We start from the raw sequence: 20,947 nt of genomic DNA, 5'->3' as shown, positions 1-20,947 counted from the left end.
CTATGTTGGAAGGTGCAGCAGAAATTGCCAAAACAGAGAATTGAAAAGATCTAGGACAAGTCACAGTTGCCTCTGATTTGCACAGCAAAGGACCATGCCTGCATGAGACAGTCACTATAGCCCTGACAAGCAGCAGGCATTTTTAATTAAGCTAGTTCTCCCTGTGACCTCCACTGCAGCTATACAATATGAACACAGCAGCACAAAAAAATGCTGACCACGAGCTGGGAGCCCCAGTGCAAATCCCAGTGGAACAACTATTCTAAAGTGCAAGAGACCAAGATCCACACCAGCAAAACTGCCCACTAGAGCTGGGCACTGAGAGCATCTGAGAGCCTGTGCTGGCTTGTGCGCAACACTTCATGCTGCCTTGGTCAACTTTCATTGTGGCCAGCTTCATTCTCATACACATTTCTGTTAAAACAACTTCAGAAGAGATTGCAGTCACCTGGCAGAGAGCTGACCCTGCAGTTATGTGCAGCAAACAGAAACATCCTTCAGCTGAGCACTTCTACAGCCAGCTGCTGAGCTGCACCCTAAGTTACGCAGCAAGAACTCTCCTTCCTCCATCCCCACTTCCACACAGCGATGTGCAGCAAAAGGTCAGGCACCCACCTGAAGGCACCGTCCTTCTATTCCTAATACCACCATTTACAAACGACAGCACATCAGCAGCGCACTCACAGCCTGACAAGGGGGAGGAAGCCCACGGACACTCAGACACACAGAGACCCACAGTGGGGGCACAGACCTGCCGGTATCTCCGCTCCGAGCACACCTTGCAGAGTCCATTGAAGCGGTTCATGGCTGCAGCCCCCAACCTCGCTGTCAGCCCATGAAAACGCAGCGTCCCGAAGCAGCCGTGCTCCCGGTCTCCTCGTCTTGCACCAGTGAGAAACAAACCCCAGTCAAACTGGCATGACCGCCCATGGGAACCCAGCTCCAGAGAAGAATGGCAGGAAGCCACCTTTCACCTTCCCGGCCCCTGTCTGCGCTGTATGCCGCTTTACGATAAGCCAGAGGGCTTCCTGAAAACCCCAAGTGACAAGGAGGAGAGAGAGTTTTATATTAAAATTCCTGTCAACTCTTTAGTATTCCCTGGTCCCTGCTCTGTTGATGTGGCTTTTGTTCCCGTGGCATTCTTCAGCCGCACGGAGCACTTTGTTATTGCGACGTTCTCACAAACACTTGGAGGATGTCTGAGCAGCATTTCACAGGCACTGACTGCGCAAGCCCGACTTCATTGCACTGCTTAGCCTGGAGAGGACAACAGAGAGTGGCTTTCTTTTTAATTAAAAAAAAAGTTTGTTTTTCGGAGTGCGGACCCTAAGGAAAAAAAAGCACGTCCTCATGCTTTGTGCTCATGGAGTGGGATCAGAGGTCAGCTGAATTGTACCTGTAGTGTAATCTCAAAAATAAAGACAAACTCTCAGCTCAGCCAGCAGCAGGGCAGCGCTGAGCAGCTCTGCACTCTGCAGCAAGGCTTCTTGGAGAAAGCTCCTAACACAGAGATGGAAAGGAAAAGCTCGAGGAAGCATGGGGCCCCTTTGCAGGGTAAGGGATGGCCATGCAGGAAGGAGAGGGGCTCCGGAGCTCCCCGTGAGCCGGCACCTTGCAAGGCCATTGGAGCTGCTCCTCCGGGCACAACGGCATTGCTAAGTCTGCATGGGGAGATCCACCTCCTCCCAGCCACCATCTTTCCAGTCAGCAGCACTACTGGGGAGGAAGGGAGGAAAGGGGCGCTGGCTTTGTTTGTCCTGCTCAGTCCTACGCTTTAAAACAAATAACTGAAAATGCAGCTGAGGGAAGCAGCAAAGCGGAATTCAGCACAGATAAATCACAGGGACGGCCGAGCCCTATTTCCGATGCAGGCCATGTGTTTGCGTTCCCATTTCCCATCTTTGCCTCTCCTATAAATCACTGAGGCTCCACCAAGAGCCTTTCCCTTCCCAGAGCAAAAGACCCCAGAAGGAGGAGGGGAGCAGACGCAGCCATGCATGGAGACCTAGAGCCGGCCAGGGACGGATGCTGCACTGCAGGCGGGCAGCCAACTCCAGCCCATTGCTCCTTGTTCCCATCACTCCCACTCAACGGCAGGTACTTGGTCTCTGTGGTACTGTTCTGGACAAACAGGAGGTCCCTATTCAGCAACAGGGAGCAAGTGTGGGATTACTACACCCATTACCTCCTTGGGTTGGGAACATTAATTGCTCGTAAAGCCACCGTGTCAACAGGGAAACTGAGACAACTCCCATCTCAGCTGAGGACTAACACTCTGTCCCTCCTGCTCATCTAAACCCTGCATGCAGGCTGCTTTCAGCCCCTAGCCCATGCACCGCTGGCAGGACAGAGCCCAGCTGTACCCACCTTCAGCTGCCTCATGCTTGCAGTGTCCCGGCCCTCACACGCTGCACTCTGACCTCCCAGTACTGGTTCTTTAGGAAGAAAGAAAAAAAAAAAAAAGCACATAAACCCAACAGCACACAGCTCCTGATGGCCACTCTCCCTCCTCACCACATCCACACACCATGAAAAAAATCACTATGTGCTAGTGGACATCACCTCTTGGCTAGGGCTGCCGCACATGATGGCAGCTGTGAGGGGGGCTCACACCCAGGGTAGGCATTGCTCCCTCACCCTGCTATCCCCAGCACATACTCCTCCACGCACCCCAGCATTGTGGTAAACAAAGGCAGGAGAGAAAGCCCATCACAGCCCCTGGGTATCAGAGCCTAGCCATAGTGTCAACCCACAGGAGAGAGGCAGCTGCAAAGCTGGGGACCCACAAAGAGCTCAAAGCAAAGCATGAGTAAAGGGCAAAGGGGAGAGTTCAGTGCCAAAGCAGAGACTGCCAAACTGCCCAGGATACCCAGCACACTGATTCCACTGACCACTACAGCTAACCATGAGGCTGGTGGCTGCTCCACACCACAGCGGGGATAGACATGAGTTTAGCACCCCTCCCGCACCATGCCAACCTTCCCAGGCTGTTCGGGAGGGTGACATACCTCTGCTCTTCTTCAGCCGCCGCACAGCCACCTTCAAGTGCTTGGTCCTGCCCAGATCCTCCCCAAGCAGATAGTACCAGCCACTGATCTCCTGTGGGGGCAGAAAGAAGCTCTCAGTGTTGGGGCAGGTACTCCACCTCATTTAACTCAGTCTGGTCGCCCAAAGCTCCATGAGTCCTGCTGCAGGAGCTGCCCTGGCCAGAGCACAGAGGCTGTCCTGAAGCACTTCTCATAAGAGACATGGAACCAGGTAAAACTACCCACCCCATGCTCACAAAGCAGGGTGACCACACCAACCTCCAGCAGTGCTGGGCACCCCACATCAGAGCTCCCTCTGCCCCATCCCACCCACATGGGACATCTCATCCAGGAGCCACCATCTTCAATTACCCTCTGGGCGATCAGCAGAAGCTAGAAAACAAAACATCCCACCCCAATCACAGGAATCAGATAAGGACTGCAGGAACCATCAAGACAAGAGAAGATGGGGTCCATTTAAAAAAAAAAAAAAAAAAAAAAAAAAAAAAAAAAAAAACAACTTATGCTTTAAATCCACAATGAGGAAACTGCAGAGCATGGTGTATCCAGCAGCACCACTAGGCCCAGGAGGCTGGGCTAGAGCTTCCCAGATACAAAGGGGGTCCCAGAAGGACCATGAATTCCCCATATCCATCCCCACTTTTCCATCACGGTGAGAATAATGTGCCTTTGGGCTGCACGCAGGGATGATCTCTGCAGTGAGAACTTGTGAAGCTCATGGCCAAAGTCTGAAATCTTGGTGTGGTATGACCAGAGCAGAGGCTGTTCCTGGGGGCAGCTGCAGTTCAGAGCTGCTCTAATCACCCTCACTGCTATTGAAATAAAAAAAACATTGCATATCATTTGTCCTCACTACCTCCTACTCTCACTACATGTAGTTCAAACAAACAGTTCCTTTTAACCTCTTGCTAGGCAGCAAATGTCCAGACCCCAGGTGATTTGTGAACACTCCTTAAATCCCTTCCAACCTGCCTGATGTGCCAGCACCTGGTCTGGGCTGTCCAGGGACAAAATCCCTAACTGCCAACAGCTAGGATGAAAGTTTTCGATGTTTCACTGGATCAGCAGAGGTCATTCACAGCATCAGCTCTGCAGACTCCTTTAGAAAAGCAAAGCCAGCTATGTGAAAGCTGTATTACCCAGCAGCAGCCAGGCCGGGGCAGCAGCAGGGACAGACCTGCAGCAGCAGGGACACAGCCTGGCACAGAAGCACCTTGCAGCACCACTGCTACCAGGAACACCCTCAGGTGTGGACACCCCTACATTTGCCCACCCCACACTCACCTCAGCTGTAGAGCCCTGTCTGCTTAGTGCAGTGAGAGAGACAGAATCCTCTTCCAAGGAGGGCGTTCCCACCATCCATTGGTTACCACCCAGAGGCCGTTGGACAGATGTGACAAGTGCCAGCAGGCTGGGTAAGGCTGGTCCCATCTCCCAGCCCTACACAGCACTCACAGGAGCCACATCTCTGCACCCCCTGGTGCTGCTGAGTGCGTCCTCACTAAAAGGAGCAGCAATCCCCTGATCTAGGATTCCTCCTCTGCTCCCCACCCCTACCTCCAGCAGTGGCACCCACAGTGCCAGCTCACAGTGGCTCTGTACTGGCAGGTCCTTGGACACCTTCAAAGTCTCCTTGCCTGCTGGTGCAAAGAGCCAGCTGCTCCCTGTTCCTGCCCTGAAGGAGCACTACATCCACCTGCTCAACCCAATCCTGCACACAGTGCTCCAGATGAAGGTACCTTGTCCAGGGTCAGGAGGGACTTCACACCAAAGCTCATGCACCCAATCAGTTTGCTTTGCCTGCAAAAAAGTCAGAGACTATCAGTGCACACTACTTGAAACCTCTCCTAAGGACCATTTGCCCATATGCACCCCTTTTCAGGGGCCATGCAGATATCCCTGCACACAATGGGAGCTGGGCCATGTCCAGAACATGCTCCTCTCTCCATGTCTGGAGTATATGTGATGTAACCACACAGTCTGGCTTGCAGCAGGAGGAGGAGGGAGCTGGGATGCAGCATCCTGGTCACCTTCTTGATGCTGACAGGACCGTGGCCAAGGAACCAACAGCCACTTGCCTGAGCAGGTGGCACAATCTTTGAGGTGCTACAGCCCAAGCTGCTGTGCTTTCCTCATCCCTGCATCACCCCAGCAGGTAGGGGAGATCCCTGCCCTAAGCCCCAGCCAACAGTGTAGATGGGAATGCTAAATGCTGGCTGTGGTGACTGCCACCAAGCAGCAGCATCACAGACAGAGATGGCAAGGGCCCAGTTTCCTCTCCAGCAGTCTGCACGCGGAGCAGCCTTAATTCCCCATGTGCAGCAGGCCTGTTGTCAGGTCATGCTCTCGAGGAGCTCACATGGGTGGCCAGAGCAGAAGGCAGGTGCACTGCAGTGACAGCCCTGTCCTTAAAAGATCAAAATGCAGTGTGGAAGACACATACCTGCAATCTCTCTCTCGGTTCCAGACTGTGACCAGAAGACGTTTCTGCTCATCCTCCTCCTGTACCAGGCTGCAAGAAGCAGAAGGGCAGCCCATGAGCGCGCTCTGCCCAGCAGACCTCAGCATAGGCTGCCTGCATGGCCATGGGACCCACACTCTCCTTGAAGCCAGGTATTCTCCACTCTCTGCACAGGCCCTGCAGCATCACCCCAGCTGGCGTTCCTCCAACAAGGCACTGCTGCACCGATGTACTCATTCCTGACAAACCACAGCACAGGGATGTGACCTCCCCTAGGCAGGTGCTGGCAACACTGCTCCAGTGCCTTAGGGGGGTATCATGCAAAAGGACACATCCAACATCAATAGACAAAAATGAGGAACAAGGAATTGTGCATGCTATGAAACAAACATTCTGACCCAGATTAAATGTTGCATGAGGATGGAGGTCTGTCAGACATGTTTGCTAGCAATGAGGTGCTGTACCGAAACATTCCATGCCATAGAGCTCCCTTCCCATGCAGAGACATGATGGAGCTATAAGAAATCCTTTTACCTTTCTCCTCCATACAGTGCCAGTACTACTGCAGGCACAAGGAAATTGAGTGTGTTTGCTCAACTCCTGCCCAGCAAGTGTCCAACTATGCGGGAACACCACTGCCACATTGTGTGCTGACTGCTGCATGAGCTCTGCCCAAAAGTTCAAGATATTTCAGCTATAAAAAACAGCAGAATAATGCCTGTCACTTCTCATCCCAGCAGCAGAGCAGCTCATGCGTGATGCATGTTTATTACAGATCGTAATGTAAAAGCAAACACATCATCTTGGCTTCCAGAGGGTGCTCCAGGACAGTAACCACTGATTCCCCACTGCTCTGTGGGAGCTGGGGGATAAGCCAGAGCCATCCCTGCTCCATTGTACTCACAAGACAAAGTGCTCGTGGAAGACTGGGTTTTTGCTGTCTGGCACAGTCTTTGTTTTCTGTCTGCACTTCCCGTCGGCATCTGGCACAATTGACATCTGCATGGGGAAGCAAGCAGGTCATCAGCCATCACAAAATAACACTCCACAGCAGTTCAGGAGAACAGCACAGCCACTGTTACAGGTGGCTGAGCCTCAAAGATCTGGCTGAGCCCATGCTCACAGGTTAGCTTAGATCACTTTGCCTTACGTATGTCAAACAATTGCATTACAAAACTCCTTAGAGGGTGGTGGAAGGAAAATAGTAGAATATCAGGGACTGGTGCACACAAATGTGCTGGTCAGTCTCTGGCTTGCAGCCCACTTGCAGAGGAGATGCTTGCTGCACTGCACACACCACAGGGCAGCCCAGGGCACTACTCCATTGGTTGCCCAGTGGGGTGCTCTCACCCCTGAATGTCTCTCAGAGCCCCTCTCAGCGGCTCTCCTTCGCTCTTCTGGCTCAGGCATCACGTCAACAAAGCCATCAGCCTTGCCACCAGACCAGCAACTTCCCCGCATGCTGCTCATCCATGGTAAGGTAGGGAAGCCCAAGGAAGAAATAAAAGGGATCATGCTTGGAAGAGCCAACACCAAAGCCCCAAGAGAGCAGAAAGAACCTACCTTCACGTAGGAGTCGCACGGCCGGTACTCTGTCCCCATCAGACCTTTTGCTTCCACGACTAGAAAGGAAACAAAGCCCCAAATCAGGCCCCACAGCATCAGGAAGGCAACTCTCTGCACCTCCCTCCCTGCAGGACCCTGCACACCTCCCTAGCAGCTCAGCCTTAAACAGGGGAAGGGTTCTGCCATATTTTTTCTTTATGACTACCCTGTTACAAATACTGGCATCTGTGGGTGAGGTTGCCAAGAGATGCAGTGCACCATTCAGATGGCAAACAGCATTTCATCTGCCTGACTTGACTCTGCATTGTGTTCTCTGCCCTAGAGCCAAATGTATCATCAAGTAAAATACCCACGGCCACATCCTGATGGCAGTCCCACTAACGGGGTCTCAGCTTTGTCCCAGTGCTGACAGCAGGGGACCCTGTGCTTCCTAAGCAGGAGCTGGAGGCAATATCTGTGCTGCAGAGCCCAGAGAGTGCAGGACAGGCTGTCAGAGTGAGGCTGAGCTCACTCCTAACATGTAGAGCAAGGCAGCAGTGCCTCTGCCTTTGTCAGAGCAGGATGTGTGGCCACAACAAGCGAGGTCATCCTGGCAGAAACCATGGTGTGTGAGGAGAAAGGGGCTCTACAGGATCCTCTACTGCTCTGTGATGCGGTTTGCAAGGTTCCTCCACAACAGGCCACAATAAGAGCCTCCTTTGGGTTTAAAGGTGTTGGGGTGAAAAAAAACCCAAACATTTTCCTACTGTTGTTTCTGTACAAAGCTTCCCTGCACAACTGGAAAAGGGAAGCACCTGGGGGAGATGAGGGGCTGAGCATGGCTCAGCTGTTCCCCACGCCTCCATCTCGTCACAAACAGGCAGGGATGAGGCTGGACTGAGAAGTAGAATTTTACTCAAGAAAAAAACCTTTTCCATCCCTCCTGCAGGTGTCTGGCACAGTCACCCCTAATGCTGCTGGGAACCCCAGGTACCTGATTTCCCTTTTGTTCTATAGAGCTTAACTCCATGGCAGCAATGAGCCTGCTTTGCTCACAGAAAGGGGATTTTGACTCCACATTCTTGGCTTCTTCCTTGAGCCTACAACCATTTATTCATCCCAAAGCCCTAAGAAGACCCCAGCAAGGAAAGTTCTGTGCCAGAAGACACAAGCACGCATATCTTTTGCTGCAGGAGCAATCCTAGTGAGCCCCATGGGTGCCCCCAAACAGGTCTCTTCCCAAAGAAAAACTTGGTTCTGACACTCACATTGGCTCAATACCTGTCAACAAAGTGGCAGTGCTGCAGCTCCTGGGCCTCAGGTGTGGATCCCCTGGTGCTGCACAACTCTCCTTACAACCCAGTCCCCAGAGATGGAAATTTTCAATAGAGCTTCACTTGTTCCCAGGGGAACATGTCATGGTGTGAGCAACAGCACCACCATCCAGGACCAAGTCAGACGCATTTCTGAAGAAATATTTCTGATGCTCAGTGTTTGAACTGAACCATTTGGAAATCCTGCAAACAATTTTTGGCCATTTCAGATTTTCTTTTCCAAATTACATCTCTGTCTTTTTCTCTCGTCATGCAGAGTGAAATAAAAACTTGATATAACCAGAATACAAAACACACTGCAGCCACCTGGAAATGAGAGACTCCAGAAATTTTGGTTCTGCACTAAAGAGCTGCTCTATTTGATGGAGCTGCTCTATTTGATGGAGCTGCTCCCAACAGCCACCACAATGCTGTCCCCTGGATCTGAATGAGGGGATGGCAGTGCTGTACCTTTTGTATCTCCCCCACGGGCTCTCTCATGAGGGCCACCTCTCCACACACCCTAGGGCAATCAGTACTCACCATGCAGCATCAGGGAGCGGTCCTGCACCTCGATAGACAACTTCAGCTGGCCTGGGAGAACAGAAGAGAAACAGTGAGGAGGTAGGACCCTCATGCTGTCGCCAGCATTCACAGCATGGGGAACATCATGCTCGCCATGCACAGGGCCAAAACCATCCTGCCTCCCCACCCCAGGCACAGGGGCTTTGCTCAGGGAAGCAAGGGAAAGGTGTGGGAAGGGAAATCTGCTACCAAGGAAGTCTTTAGACTCAAAAGCTTTCCAGGTAAAACTGCATACTGCTTTCTCAGCGTGCAGTAAGTTTTTGACACAAACACCCATCAGAAAGGAAGGGGGAGCATCAAGGGGTTGCTGCTGGATGAATTCAGCAGAGGGTGAGGGGAGCCTTGCTGATGTATGCTGCATATTCAAAGCTCCCCCTGCCCGGTCCACATTCAACCTTCTCTTCCCGGCCTCTGAGCTCCACAGGGCTGCATTTCCCAGGGACCCAAGGCAGCACGGCTGATTAGCAGACTGGCAAAGCTCCTAAAACCAGGAGTCAACACCTGCCCTAGCCTGGAATTAAAAGTCTGTTTTCAGTCACCTTTTTGACACCAAATAGATTGTGAACAAGGCCAGGAGCTGCCAGCCCCAGGAAGAGTTGTGCTGTGCTGCACTGCCTGCAGACCCTCCACTGCTGAGCCAGCAAGCAGGACCCAGCCAGCCCAGGGTTCCACGCACACCAGTACCCTTGCATCAGGGAGGGAGGGGAGAGCCTCAAGGAGCTCTGTGAATAAAATACCACTTTGTAGCAGGTCTGGATGGAGAGTCCTCAGTCCCCAGTGTTATCATCACTGTGAACAAGAGCAAGAAGCAAGGCCAAGAAGAGATGAAAAGTGGCTCCATAAGCTGCAGCTGAGACGTGACCACCACGATGCCAAAACCACAGCCAAGTTCTCCCAACCCAACGCTGCCTCCAAAAAGCTGACCCCTGTGAAGGTTGGCACCAGGAGAAAAATTGGACTGATCAGCACATGGAACTGGGGAGGAAACTAGGAAGATAGCACTGGCTGGACTGCCAAGACTTACCCAACCTGCTACAATCATCACAGCCAGAACCAAGCTTGTGCAGGGGTACCAACCCACCTGGAGCACATGGCAGTGCTTGGTGCTGTGCAAAAGGATGGGGAGTGCAAAGAGGGAACAAACAGACAAACTGGAAGACCTTGCAACCTTGAGTGAATTTATATCCATCAGTGTCTTTTGAAGTACTTAAAGTGAGAGGAAAATGGGAGGACTCCAGCAGAAAGAAGATGCAGGAATAATGGAGACAAGAAAGTGCCAGACAAGGGCTCTGCAGGGTTCATACCAGGGTGACGAGGCTCAACCTGAGCATCCTGCTGGGAGCAGCTCCCAGGATGACCCCCACAAGCAGATCCAGGCTCACACTTGTATGTCTAGGACAGTATCAGCTGAAACCCTGGGAGACCCAGGCTGTCCTCTGAATCCAGAGAGCCTCCTGCAGAGATGCTGGGACAAGATGGGAGCACTCATTCCAAAGAGCAAACAAAGGAGCATCCCAAAGACACCTCTGCCTGTCAGCAAAGTCACCACCAGCAAGCACAGCATCCACAGCTGAAGACCACATCACTCACTGCCCACTCTGCACACAGATGATGGCAGAGCCAAGAATAAAATCCAGTTCTTACATGTCTATAAAATCAACCTGAAGCTTCTGCTGCCTTTCGAAACTCCCATGTCAAATCCCCAGGCTCCCACCACATATCTGGAGCTGCAATTTCTGAATGTTGGCACTGCCCAGACCTCTCTGCAGGCAGCTGATTCCCAGCAATGAACTCCAAGCAGTTACAAAGTATGGGGTTGAGGCTTTGCCCTGCCAGCTCAGTTTTTCTCCCATTCCCATGCATGCACAACCCCTCATTAACCTGAAATCCATCTCCAGCACTCAGACTGGCACAAAATCTCTCACGATGGCCTTTGGCAGGATTTAGGTAAAATGCTGCTGAGGTGTGGAATGTGAGATTCCCCACTGAACAACACCCCAGAAGGGTCCCAAGGATTAGGGACCCTGCTGCCAGCCTGGATGCGATGTGCAGAGTTTAGGGGTGATGCAGGGTCCCACATCCACATAATTGCTCCGAATCAACTCAAAACCAAATGTTTTCAAACACTCCTGGAGAGTCAAACAGATGGAAAATATCACTGGCACAGCATCTTTAGTCCAAAGCAAAACAGCCCATTTACACTCTTTTCTTGGCACGCAAAAAAACAACAAACTAACTGGTAAACATCACTCTTGCACATATAAACATCATTTCAATTACAAAACACCATTTCATTTAGTAAGAGACGCACCCAAGAGCTTGCTTTTGCAGGGTGGGGATATCTTAAGAGATTGTTTAACCCGAAGCAATTCAGAGAACTCAAACTTCATCTTTCACTAAAAAAAAAAAAAAAAAAAAAAAAAACAGTTGACAAAACTGTCAGATTTCTCTTCAGCTCCTGTGTGTTCGAGTGCTTGAGTGCACAGCCATGTCTATGTGTGCATATATGTGTGAAAGCAAGGCAAGAAAGACAAGACAGACCTTTCTGGGTGGGTAAATCAATGCAGCTTTTTAATCTCGCACCAATTTACAACATTGAGAATTTTGTGCCACCAAAGCCACCCCAGCCTTTTGAGCCAATCACCCTCTGCAATCTCCAGATCTCTGACCCTGTGGGAACCAACTTGCTGCTCCTCTATTAGCATTTAACCGTCACTACAGCACAGAAGTAAAACGCTCCTCTAACCGAGCATGACGAGGAGTCAGCCCAGTAATGAATGGGTGCTGGGAAAAAGAAAGGAAGCCTTTGTGCCAGGTAGTGCAGAGGGCTGGTAGCTGCTGGGGCTGCACAACTCCGGGACAGCCATGGGGCCAAGGCTCTGCCCAGCAAGGGTTGGAACAAAGAACTGGAGTGCACAGGACACTGCATGCTGGTGCACTTGGACAGAGCAGCTCAGCAGCAGCAGCTGCATTTCCTCAGATGCACGGAGCAGCAAACTTCCCCCAGGGCTGGGAAAGCAGGAACACAACATCTAGCTGTGCAAGCACTTAGGCTGCATTTCTACCACTCGTCAAAAGCAGAGTCAGAGAAAGATTCTTCCCAGGTTTGCCTTTTTCAGTGCATCTCTAAAATGAACAAAGGGAAACAGTTTCAGTAGGGAGGTCCTGGCAGAGCTTGTCCAGGTCATTTGGATCAAAGGTGTTAATATAAACAAAAATAGGTACAGAGAAAAGCCAAATAGGTACAGAGAAAAGCCAGAGGAAGAGGAAAGAGAAGACAGCTCATCCCACAGCAGGGCTCACAGACAGCTCCTGGTTGCATATCCATCATGGAGAGCAGGGCTCATAGGACCGCCACCAGGAGGACACTCAGGGCCCATCCATTTGGACGTCATCATCTGGGAAAGAAGTGATTTGAGCTGATACACAGAGCTGGTGCATGGAGAACAGGGATGAACCAGGCAGCAACAAATATAAGCTGGCAAACAAACATCCCCACCCATGAGAGAAGCTTGGTGGGCACGCAGGAATGGCATATGTTGGGAGCATAACCAGCAGGCAGGAAAATTTATTCCTTGCTGATGATCTCTGGCGAATGGAAAAATTGGGTTTGTGCTCCTTAAAATGCTTTTCTGTTTAATTGAGAGAAAAATGCAGGTTTTACCTAGGACAGAAGAGATGAGAACCACGGGGGTGCACAGCAGGGTGCTTCTACCCCAAAGGGGCATTCCTAGCAGCATAGGGCAGAGTATCCCAAGGCCACCATGTATAGCTTCAGATACAAGCACAGCCTTTGCAACACCATGGTCATCCCCACATGGGCAGCTGTGCCAGCCACATCACCCCACTGCTGGTGGGCCCATGAAGAGTAGCGGGCTGCCAAGATCATGGAATATCCCAAGTTGCAAGGGACCCATAAAGATCACTGAGTCCAATGTTACTGGGCACAGACAAAGTCTTTGTCACAAAGACTAGGGGTTTTTAGCTTCTTAGCTTGACTTGAGCAAATGAACACTTAAAAGCCAGAAAGAAGAAAGTGCAGCACACTTGGCTGCCCATGGGCTGCCCTGCTCTGCTTGCACTGCCCTCTCCATGCCCTTGTGCCATGACTGCTTGCAACACCCACCTACAAAAATGAGCAGCAGCCTTGAAATAAAACTTCTGCTTTAAAATTCCTCCCAGTTGGGAAGGGCAGGCAGCCTCCCCCCATGCAGGACAGCCACTGCCAAACCATCCTGCACACGAGTGGAGGCCACACTGCACTACCTGTCATGGCTTCAGGACCCAGCCACAGTCCCATGTCCCTGGCATTCTTCAAGTCCATGCAGCACAACTGAGGCGGCTGCAGGGGGATCCACAAAGAGCAAAGAAGGAGACGGGGGATCTGCCACAACTGTGGATGGCTCCACACAACAATCCCAGCTCACGCTCAGCCAGGGGGGGCAAATCACCTCAGTAGCTGCAGCCCGGATCTAGGGCTCAGCAGAGCCAAGCATTACCTCAGCTCAGTGAGACAGAAGCTCTGTGTTAATGCCTTTAGAGCAGCCCCCACCATTCCCAGCATGAGCCACTGCGGCTCCCAGTGCCACACCACATCCCCTGGCACCCCGAGCCAAGCCAGGCTCACGGCTTACCGAAGGTGGTGAGGCAGAAGGAAGCTCCCAGGGGCTCAGCCCGGCGGGTGCAGAGTGAGACTCTGTGCACATTGCCAGACTCCATGGCAGGACAGCTCTAATTAGTAGAAATCGCAGCCCTCCCTGTCAGGTCTGAGAAAACTGAGCTAGCTGCAGCCAGGAGGGACAGGCTAGCCAGCAGTGGCGTTTCCAAGGAACGCGCTCCAACCGCCGCGTTTGAACAGCGCAGCTCCCATTGGCCCCGCGGATTTGAATGGAGGCCGCACCTGTCTGGGCAAACAGGGCCAAACCCGCTGAGCCCAGCAGCGCTCTGCCCGCCCGGCGGCCCCGCAGCCTGCAGCTCCGGAGTCCGGAAAGTGAGAAAAAATACAAAGCAACTGAAAGAATAATCTCTCTTTCAACACACACAGACTGCAAAGTGCCCCAGAGACCATTTCCAGCACCAGGGCAAAAAAGCACGTACTTCCCCTCCCCCCTTGTGCTCTCTTTCAATGTTTGGCCACTGTTACCAGCTCAGAAGAGACAGGGAAAAAAAAGAGCAGAGACACCTGGAGGTGAGCACAGCCCATGGAGCCATGCGGCCCTGCTCCAAGCCCTGCAGGACGCCTTGGGGACTGATGTTTCAGGGTGGCAAAGGCCACCCATAGACACCCTGAGCCCAGACTGAGGTGAGCGATGGGAGATAAGGTTGCAGCCAGCTCTGCCCACCACAGCTGACAACAGAATCCTGCAGAGATCAGGATGCTGGCACCCCTGCCTCCTCCCCACTCTCCTGTCAGGGCCAAGCCCACCTGCTGTCCCCCTCAAGCCCCATCCCTTACCTTTCCCCTTCACCCATGCAGGACTGATCTTCCTCTTTCTGCCCAGCACCGCTCCCTGGCTCCGCCAGCAGGCTCTCTCTGCCCTGCGTTGTACCTCTGGCAGCCCCCACATCCCAGGGCTGTGCCTTGTGCCTGCCAGAGATAAAAGAAACAGGCAGGTCAGGACACACAGCTGGAATGCAGAGGACATCATTCTGTAGTGTCCTGTGAACCCTTTTTTGTTCTCCAGACACCATGCTGCCTTGTTTCCTGCATCCCAGCATTTAGAAACATCCCCATGGCATGCTCTGTGCCCTGTAGACATCAGATAAACAGGTCTGCCTTTCCTTCAGCTTCAGCAGAGATTGCCAACACCAGAGCTCATTCAAGCTGGAAACTGGAGGTGTCCTGTTCACCACCACCCAGCCATGCTTGCTCATGTGCCAAAGAGCCCTGGATGCAGTGAGTCCTGCCCACAGAGCTGGGGAGGGATGAATCCTTTCAGCCCTCACAGGTAGCATTGGACCTGGGAGAGGAACTCAGTCAGGTGCACTGATAATATGGAGCACTGCAACAGGAGGTACTTATCATCCCAGCCCTGGGGGATGCAAGACAAGTCTCCTGAAGGCTCAAAACCCATCTTACAGCAGTATCTAATAGCAAGATCACAGACTGAGTCCCTAGAAAACAAGCTGCTGTCACAAGGTCACAGCCAGATCTGCTGTCACACCCTGGACAGGAGGGCTGAAAGAGTGCCACCATCCCCAGCACCCATCACACGCTGCATGCCTCTGAAGCCTTGTTAACACTGGGACACCACACATCAGATCCCAAGGAAGTGATGTCAGCACTGTGCTGGGTGATCAGGAACCAGCAAGCAGGTGAAACAGGCATTGTTTGGGGGTACAGAACAATTTCCAGGGGAAGCAGGCACCACAAATATTCTTCCCTCCTGGCTTATCAAAAACGCTTCCCCACATTTTGCTCAGCTGAACCCATTTGCTGCATTCCCAGTGGTCTCTGTCTGCCACCCAACAAAATTAAGGGTTTATCCCAACAAATGTACCTGGGGAAAAAAATGATAGCATAATAAGAGGCAAAAGACAACAGGGACAATAAAAGAACAGCACAATTTCTCTAAAGTAGCCATTCTCACAGAATATGCCATTAGACATCGTTTTTCCCATCCCTATTCAGGAGGACCAGGGCCGTGGGAGTCCTTCATGCCCACAGGACTGAAGTTCATTGGCTGCAAAAATCAGTCCTCACTCAAATCCTGCAGGCTCATGCCCACTCCATCCTGCAGCACAAGGTGCAAACAGAGAGCCCATGATTTGCCATCCCACAAATGCAATCCCCCAAGGAGTCGGGCATCTCTGGTACTCTGCAAAGCATGTGTGGGAGATGTGGTCTCCTCCAAGCACCAGGTTCTGGAACCTGCACGGTCATGATTCATGTTCCACCCAGCAGACAGCAGCACTCAGAAATCACCCAGCACTCACATGCCAGCCCTGACTCTCCCTGCTGCTCCATGGCTCTGGCACAGGACTGTCCCTTGCTCCAGCAGTGCCCAAGCACCCACGTCCTGCGCACACACTGGGATTCAGCTGCCACGAGCTCGGTAGCACTGTAAAAAAAGCATCCAAAGTGAGCAGGGCTTCAGCACTTGGAAGTCAAGAATGTGCACGGGGAAAAGGTGGTAGCTGTAATGAATGCTGTGGCTCCACTCCCTGCAGGCTCCCAACAGCACGTTAGCAGCTCCTTCCAACTTCTAATATTCAAACCCCTGGAGACTGACCTTCACCTGCTTTTCTATTAGAGTTTCCAGCAAACTGCACACTCAGCTGCTTGGCTTGGGAGTTAATGACTTTCTTTTAAAATTTAACACAGTTCTCCATCACAGATTTCAGTTTGCCAGCACAAAGATCTGCCTTTGGCTGGATATTCAAATCCAAACACGTGCTTGGACAGCTGCGTCAGGCTAAAGGGTACCTCAGGCACACATAAGTCCTCCAAGGTTAGAGCTGGCTTTGAAACTCAAGGAGCCAAATCACACTAGAAAAAATTACCTGCCTCCCCAGGCAAGTGATTTTTAGGAACAGAAAGGTTATTTCTGGGATTAGCAAAGTCTGCCATTAAGGGCAGACACAAAACCTCAGCACTTCCCAGCAGTGGGATTGTTTAGGGTCTATGGCAAACACGAAGCAGAGGACGTAGCTGGGGCATCATTATCACCCAGCACCATTCCTGCAGCAGAGCAGCAGTTTCCCTGGAAAATGCCAGTGAGGAGCCACAGACTGGTTGGCCACTGATTCCTTTTCCAATCTGAAACCTGTGAGAGGTTTCCTCTGCCACAAGGGCATCGCATGGAGCAAAGCATTGAGTTGAACAAGTTTAAAACTTACTGCCTGTCTCCTCAGCTGAGCTGTGTGCAATCTGAAGCCATGCTTGCAGCAGATGGCTGAGCTGACCCCATGCAGCCCTGCACCGCTTTCTGCTGCCACACCAGGGCTGGCACAGCCCAGCAGGTCAGTTGAGCTCACTAATCCAGCAGAAACTGAACTGTCTATGGCACAGCAAACTGGATTGGCCAGAGTTTGCAAAAGCAGTAGAGATCAGAAACCAGAAATGACACAGTGGGGAAGGGCGAGTTCCCTTTTGTCGGCAGAGATCTGCTTCAACACCTGTGAAACCCCACTTCCACCTCACACAAGCACAAAGCAAGATGTACTGAGGTACATAAACAAATCTTCCTACCCTTTCATTTTTGGATTAAGCTAATTTAATTGTAGACTGCTACTGAAAGGCCATCTGCCTTTTTCTTCCCCCATTGTGACTCCCAACTTCTGTCCAACCATGGGAACAGGTACCCCCCAAAAAATTAAGAACTTAAAAGCAGAACAGTGGGTCATATGTAAACAGTAGGTCTGCATGGCTCAGCACTGTGTTTCTGATGCACAGTACATATGGGCACACTGATCCACCTGAACACTTCTGTATTTTCAGAAGCCTGAACTTAGCTAGATCAGCCCACCTTAACCATCTACTCCAGAGCTGATTTAAGCAAACAGCAGAAGCACCCAGCCAGGAATGCTCTTTCAGAGAAGTGAAGATTAAGATCTGCTTAAACTGACCTGAAAACCAAGCCCTAGGGATGAAGGTGTGTCACAGCCAAGCAGGTCCAACAGCTCATGTCACCAAAACAGGTGACATCCTGTTTGGGTGGTGGCATGCCATTAGTTCAGTCCTAAGTGGCCACCTTAAGACACTTCTATAGTGTAATTTGCATTCTAAATCAATTAGCAGAGCATAGCCTGATTATTACATACTTGGTTTCATGACAGCTCCATTCTCTGTAGTCAGCAAAGCATTCTCCCTTCCCAAGCTGAAAACATTCACCTTTCCAATGCTCTTAAAGATCATCCAGTTCATCTGTCCAGGTGAGATAACGTCCAACCCTGCTGCAAAGTTCAGCCCTGGAAAAATAGGTCTTTCTGAGCTGCAACATAAACAGAAACAAGATTCATAGAGAAACAAATGCAGGCAAACAGTATGAAAGGCAAATCAGAGGTTACCCTACAGGTTTCCTTTTCAAAAGAAAAGCAAATTAACTTTCCAAAGTGAATTAACAAAGTTAGCATTAACGTAATAATTGGTACATGCAGCTGAAATAGCTCCTTAACCTGTACACATGATTTGTCCAGGTGTCCTTCTTTGGGCAGACAGGAACATGTACTCAATCAGTAGAATTACTGGATGGCAATTTTTGTTGGTCAAACCCACTGAATTAGTTTATGATGAAAGAGGATCCCAAGAGACGTCTTAAAGATGAAACAACTGAATTTGAAGATCTTCATCAGAGATAATTTAACCTCACCAGACCTGAGGTCAGGAGGTAATTGGGCAAGAGACATCTGCACGGCAGTGTGCTGAGCTGGGAACCGGACTCTTTGCAGTGGCTTTCTGTTCTCTAGGAGATGGAAAAAAAGGAACAATTCCAGACATTAGAATTAAGTTTCAGGATAAAAACTTAACAGTACTTAACAATTTAGAGGATATCATTTGGGGAGGGGAGGGAGGGGGGAGAAAAACAAAGCTATGTTATTTTCTTTCAAAAATACAAAATAAATAAATAAAGCACACAGAGCAGCCAGGAACAGTCTCTGAAAACAAACTTGAACTAGTGAAAACAGGCGCCTGTAACAACATCCCATATCACTAAAATGACTCTGATTTGAGCTGTGTCCTGCTTTCAGCTCTGTGAACATTTGCTCTCTTCCTGTTTTTTTAACCAGCACTAATAAAGCCAACAGGATATGCCCTCAGTTCTGGCACTGAGCACCTTGCAGCCCTCCTCCTGACTTGTGCTCACTCATAACTTGCTCTGAAAAGCAGCTTAGGGTGGACGCTGGTAGTACTGATGTGGAAGAAGAGGTGTGAATTGGCTCAAAAGCCTGCAGGGGTTGGGAATACAGGTAACAGTTTGCAGGCTCAGGGACTAACAAAGACCATCTAATCTTGCAACCCCAGAGAGCTCCCAGCAGAACCAATAGGGTTGTTCTCTGCGCACAGTGAAGGTTTTGCAGATCAGAACCTCAGTGTATATGTGAGCCACTTTCTGGCACGTTTCCCCTCAATTTTGAGGGGAGGAAGAGGTTAAATTAAACTAACAACCTCACTACTGGACCTCCCAGCTTGTATCCCATCCATCATAACAGAGCTTCAAGAATGACAGAAACAACACAGATATTCCACAGTGATGGCTCTACACAATAATAATTTGTACTTTTATCACCTATTTTGTCATGAAGATACTGAAGGTACTTCATTTTCACCGAAGTTGAGCAAGATTCAACACCACTGATGCTAACAGTGTCTTCTGCTCAATACAGAAAGCACTTGGCAAGCTCTGTGCCCACTGCAGCAGGACCATAAAGGAAGTATTTCCATGAAGTTCTGGGAAAAATGAGCCCACATGCCTAGCCTTACCACAAGCTTACAACTTACAGGTAGGTGTTCAGAGTCTTCACTTGACAACAGTATTTTCTTCCAAGCTTTCTTACAATTTAGAAGGGAGGGTGCAGTAGAAGCAGAGTTAGGGGCCTTTTGGAACATCTGGTCTACTTCCTCGAGCATTGGCTGGGGGAGACGCTCACAGTTTTCAGTGCTGGAAGTTAATCTAAGATTAAAGCAAATATAAGTATATAACTAGCAAATATAACACTGAGGACCTGGTAATTAAAAGCTATGGAGTGTGCTGCCACAGCAACTCCACAGGTGCACTAGATCTATTTTCTAGCTAAGCAAACAAGAATTCACTGATCGTAACTTTTTTTTTTTTATATGCAGATCACATTCCAGGTACTGATATACAAACCCCATCTATAAAGACATAACTAAAGCCAGCTGAGGTCCTCGGGTGGAAGGAAGTTATCAATGAGAAAGGTGTTATGCGTATAAGTGGAAAAAAAAAATAATCACATTGGAATCTGAGCGCTTGCATCTCAGTGGCTCACATCTGCAGACACCATTCTGGCAAGCACTGCAGCAGGGAGATCAGGAAGAAACAGAAGAGAGCATTTGTGCAAATTAATTTGGGAGGACAAATAAAGAGGCTATAGGAAACATACAGTGTAAAATAGACAATACAAAATTGTAGATGAATCAGATCATAGATTGTACTCGGGTACAGCCATCCTAGGCCACAACAGGCTGACAGTCTGGCACTACTCCCTGGCCTTTATTTGGGAGCAGAGGAGCTTTGTCTGACCCTGGCTCTGGGCCAGCATCATCTCTGCTTCTACTCCTGCCTACTCCCACCACTGCACAATAACACAACTCTGCCTTGCTTTGTTCTTAAGTTAGGCATATAGGAAACAGCCTTGCCTTCTGGCAAAACAGAAATCAACCTCTGATGGCTTTGTTAGCAACAGCAAGCCGACAGCTGGTCCAGAAGCAGGCATTAGCACTGTGTAATACAGTTACAAATGTACCAGTTACAATTGGTCATTATTTCATTAAAAAGTAATGCAACACCTGCTAGAGCACTTCACCCCTGAGAGCCACTGAATGACCCTGCAAAAGAATTGTTAACAAAAGAATACATTGAAGTGAGCTAGAAACAAGACTTCAGACGTGTGGTTTGTATGAACAGTGATAGGCTTTTATTAATACAATTACTGTAAGTGGAAAAGTAATCAGCACTGTCACGCACACAAGCCTTCCTCCAGGTCTGACCTTTGAATATTCAAAATGCTGTGCACACCTTATTGTGTTCAATACAAGCTATAACTTTACCTATAAACATGCCTCACAACTGCCCATACTCCATCCCCAGTGCTGCTCCTGATGCTGGGAAACATGTGCTGTAGGAAAACCTGCACTGTCAGTTACTGCTCCCAGATTCAGGTATCTTCCCAGCACAACACCAGATTAACCTTCTACCTTCCTGCATTCTGAGTTTACTTAGTTACATCATTGGGTCTAGGCATGATAGTTGTAGGGCTGGGGTCTGTAGAGCAGTGTGGCCTCACTCAGCATTGCCCAATACCTGCACCGTGGG

At 50.2% G+C, this 20,947-nt stretch overlaps 1 protein-coding gene across 5 annotated transcripts in view; it reads right to left on the bottom strand.

The window, feature by feature from the left end:
• Positions 1–16,153, bottom strand: part of RGS3 (regulator of G protein signaling 3) — a 67,608-nt gene extending 51,455 nt beyond the window's left edge. For 2 of the 5 annotated variants that reach the window (XM_048965942.1, XM_048965946.1), the window contains exons 1-9: positions 15,888–16,153; positions 14,407–14,538; positions 8,910–8,960; positions 7,072–7,130; positions 6,413–6,507; positions 5,491–5,559; positions 4,787–4,847; positions 3,009–3,099; positions 2,368–2,435 (exon numbers count right to left, since the gene is read on the bottom strand). In XM_048965942.1, the coding sequence (XP_048821899.1) occupies positions 2,368–2,435; positions 3,009–3,099; positions 4,787–4,847; positions 5,491–5,559; positions 6,413–6,507; positions 7,072–7,130; positions 8,910–8,960; positions 14,407–14,538; positions 15,888–15,918 (657 nt within the window). In that variant the 5' untranslated portion in view covers positions 15,919–16,153. Of the gene's footprint in view, positions 1–751; positions 1,159–2,367; positions 2,436–3,008; positions 3,100–4,786; positions 4,848–5,490; positions 5,560–6,412; positions 6,508–7,071; positions 7,131–8,909; positions 8,961–13,217; positions 13,493–13,585; positions 13,850–14,406; positions 14,539–15,887 lie in introns of those variants that run through there. The other 3 variants (XM_048965943.1, XM_048965944.1, XM_048965945.1) reach the window with 3 other exon arrangements.
• Between the last annotated feature and the right edge of the window lie 4,794 nt (positions 16,154–20,947).

This window comes from Lagopus muta, chromosome 19 (assembly GCF_023343835.1).
Source record: "Lagopus muta isolate bLagMut1 chromosome 19, bLagMut1 primary, whole genome shotgun sequence".
In the NCBI taxonomy this organism is placed as follows: domain Eukaryota; kingdom Metazoa; phylum Chordata; class Aves; order Galliformes; family Phasianidae; genus Lagopus; species Lagopus muta.
This window is presented reverse-complemented; position numbering and strand designations above follow the sequence as displayed.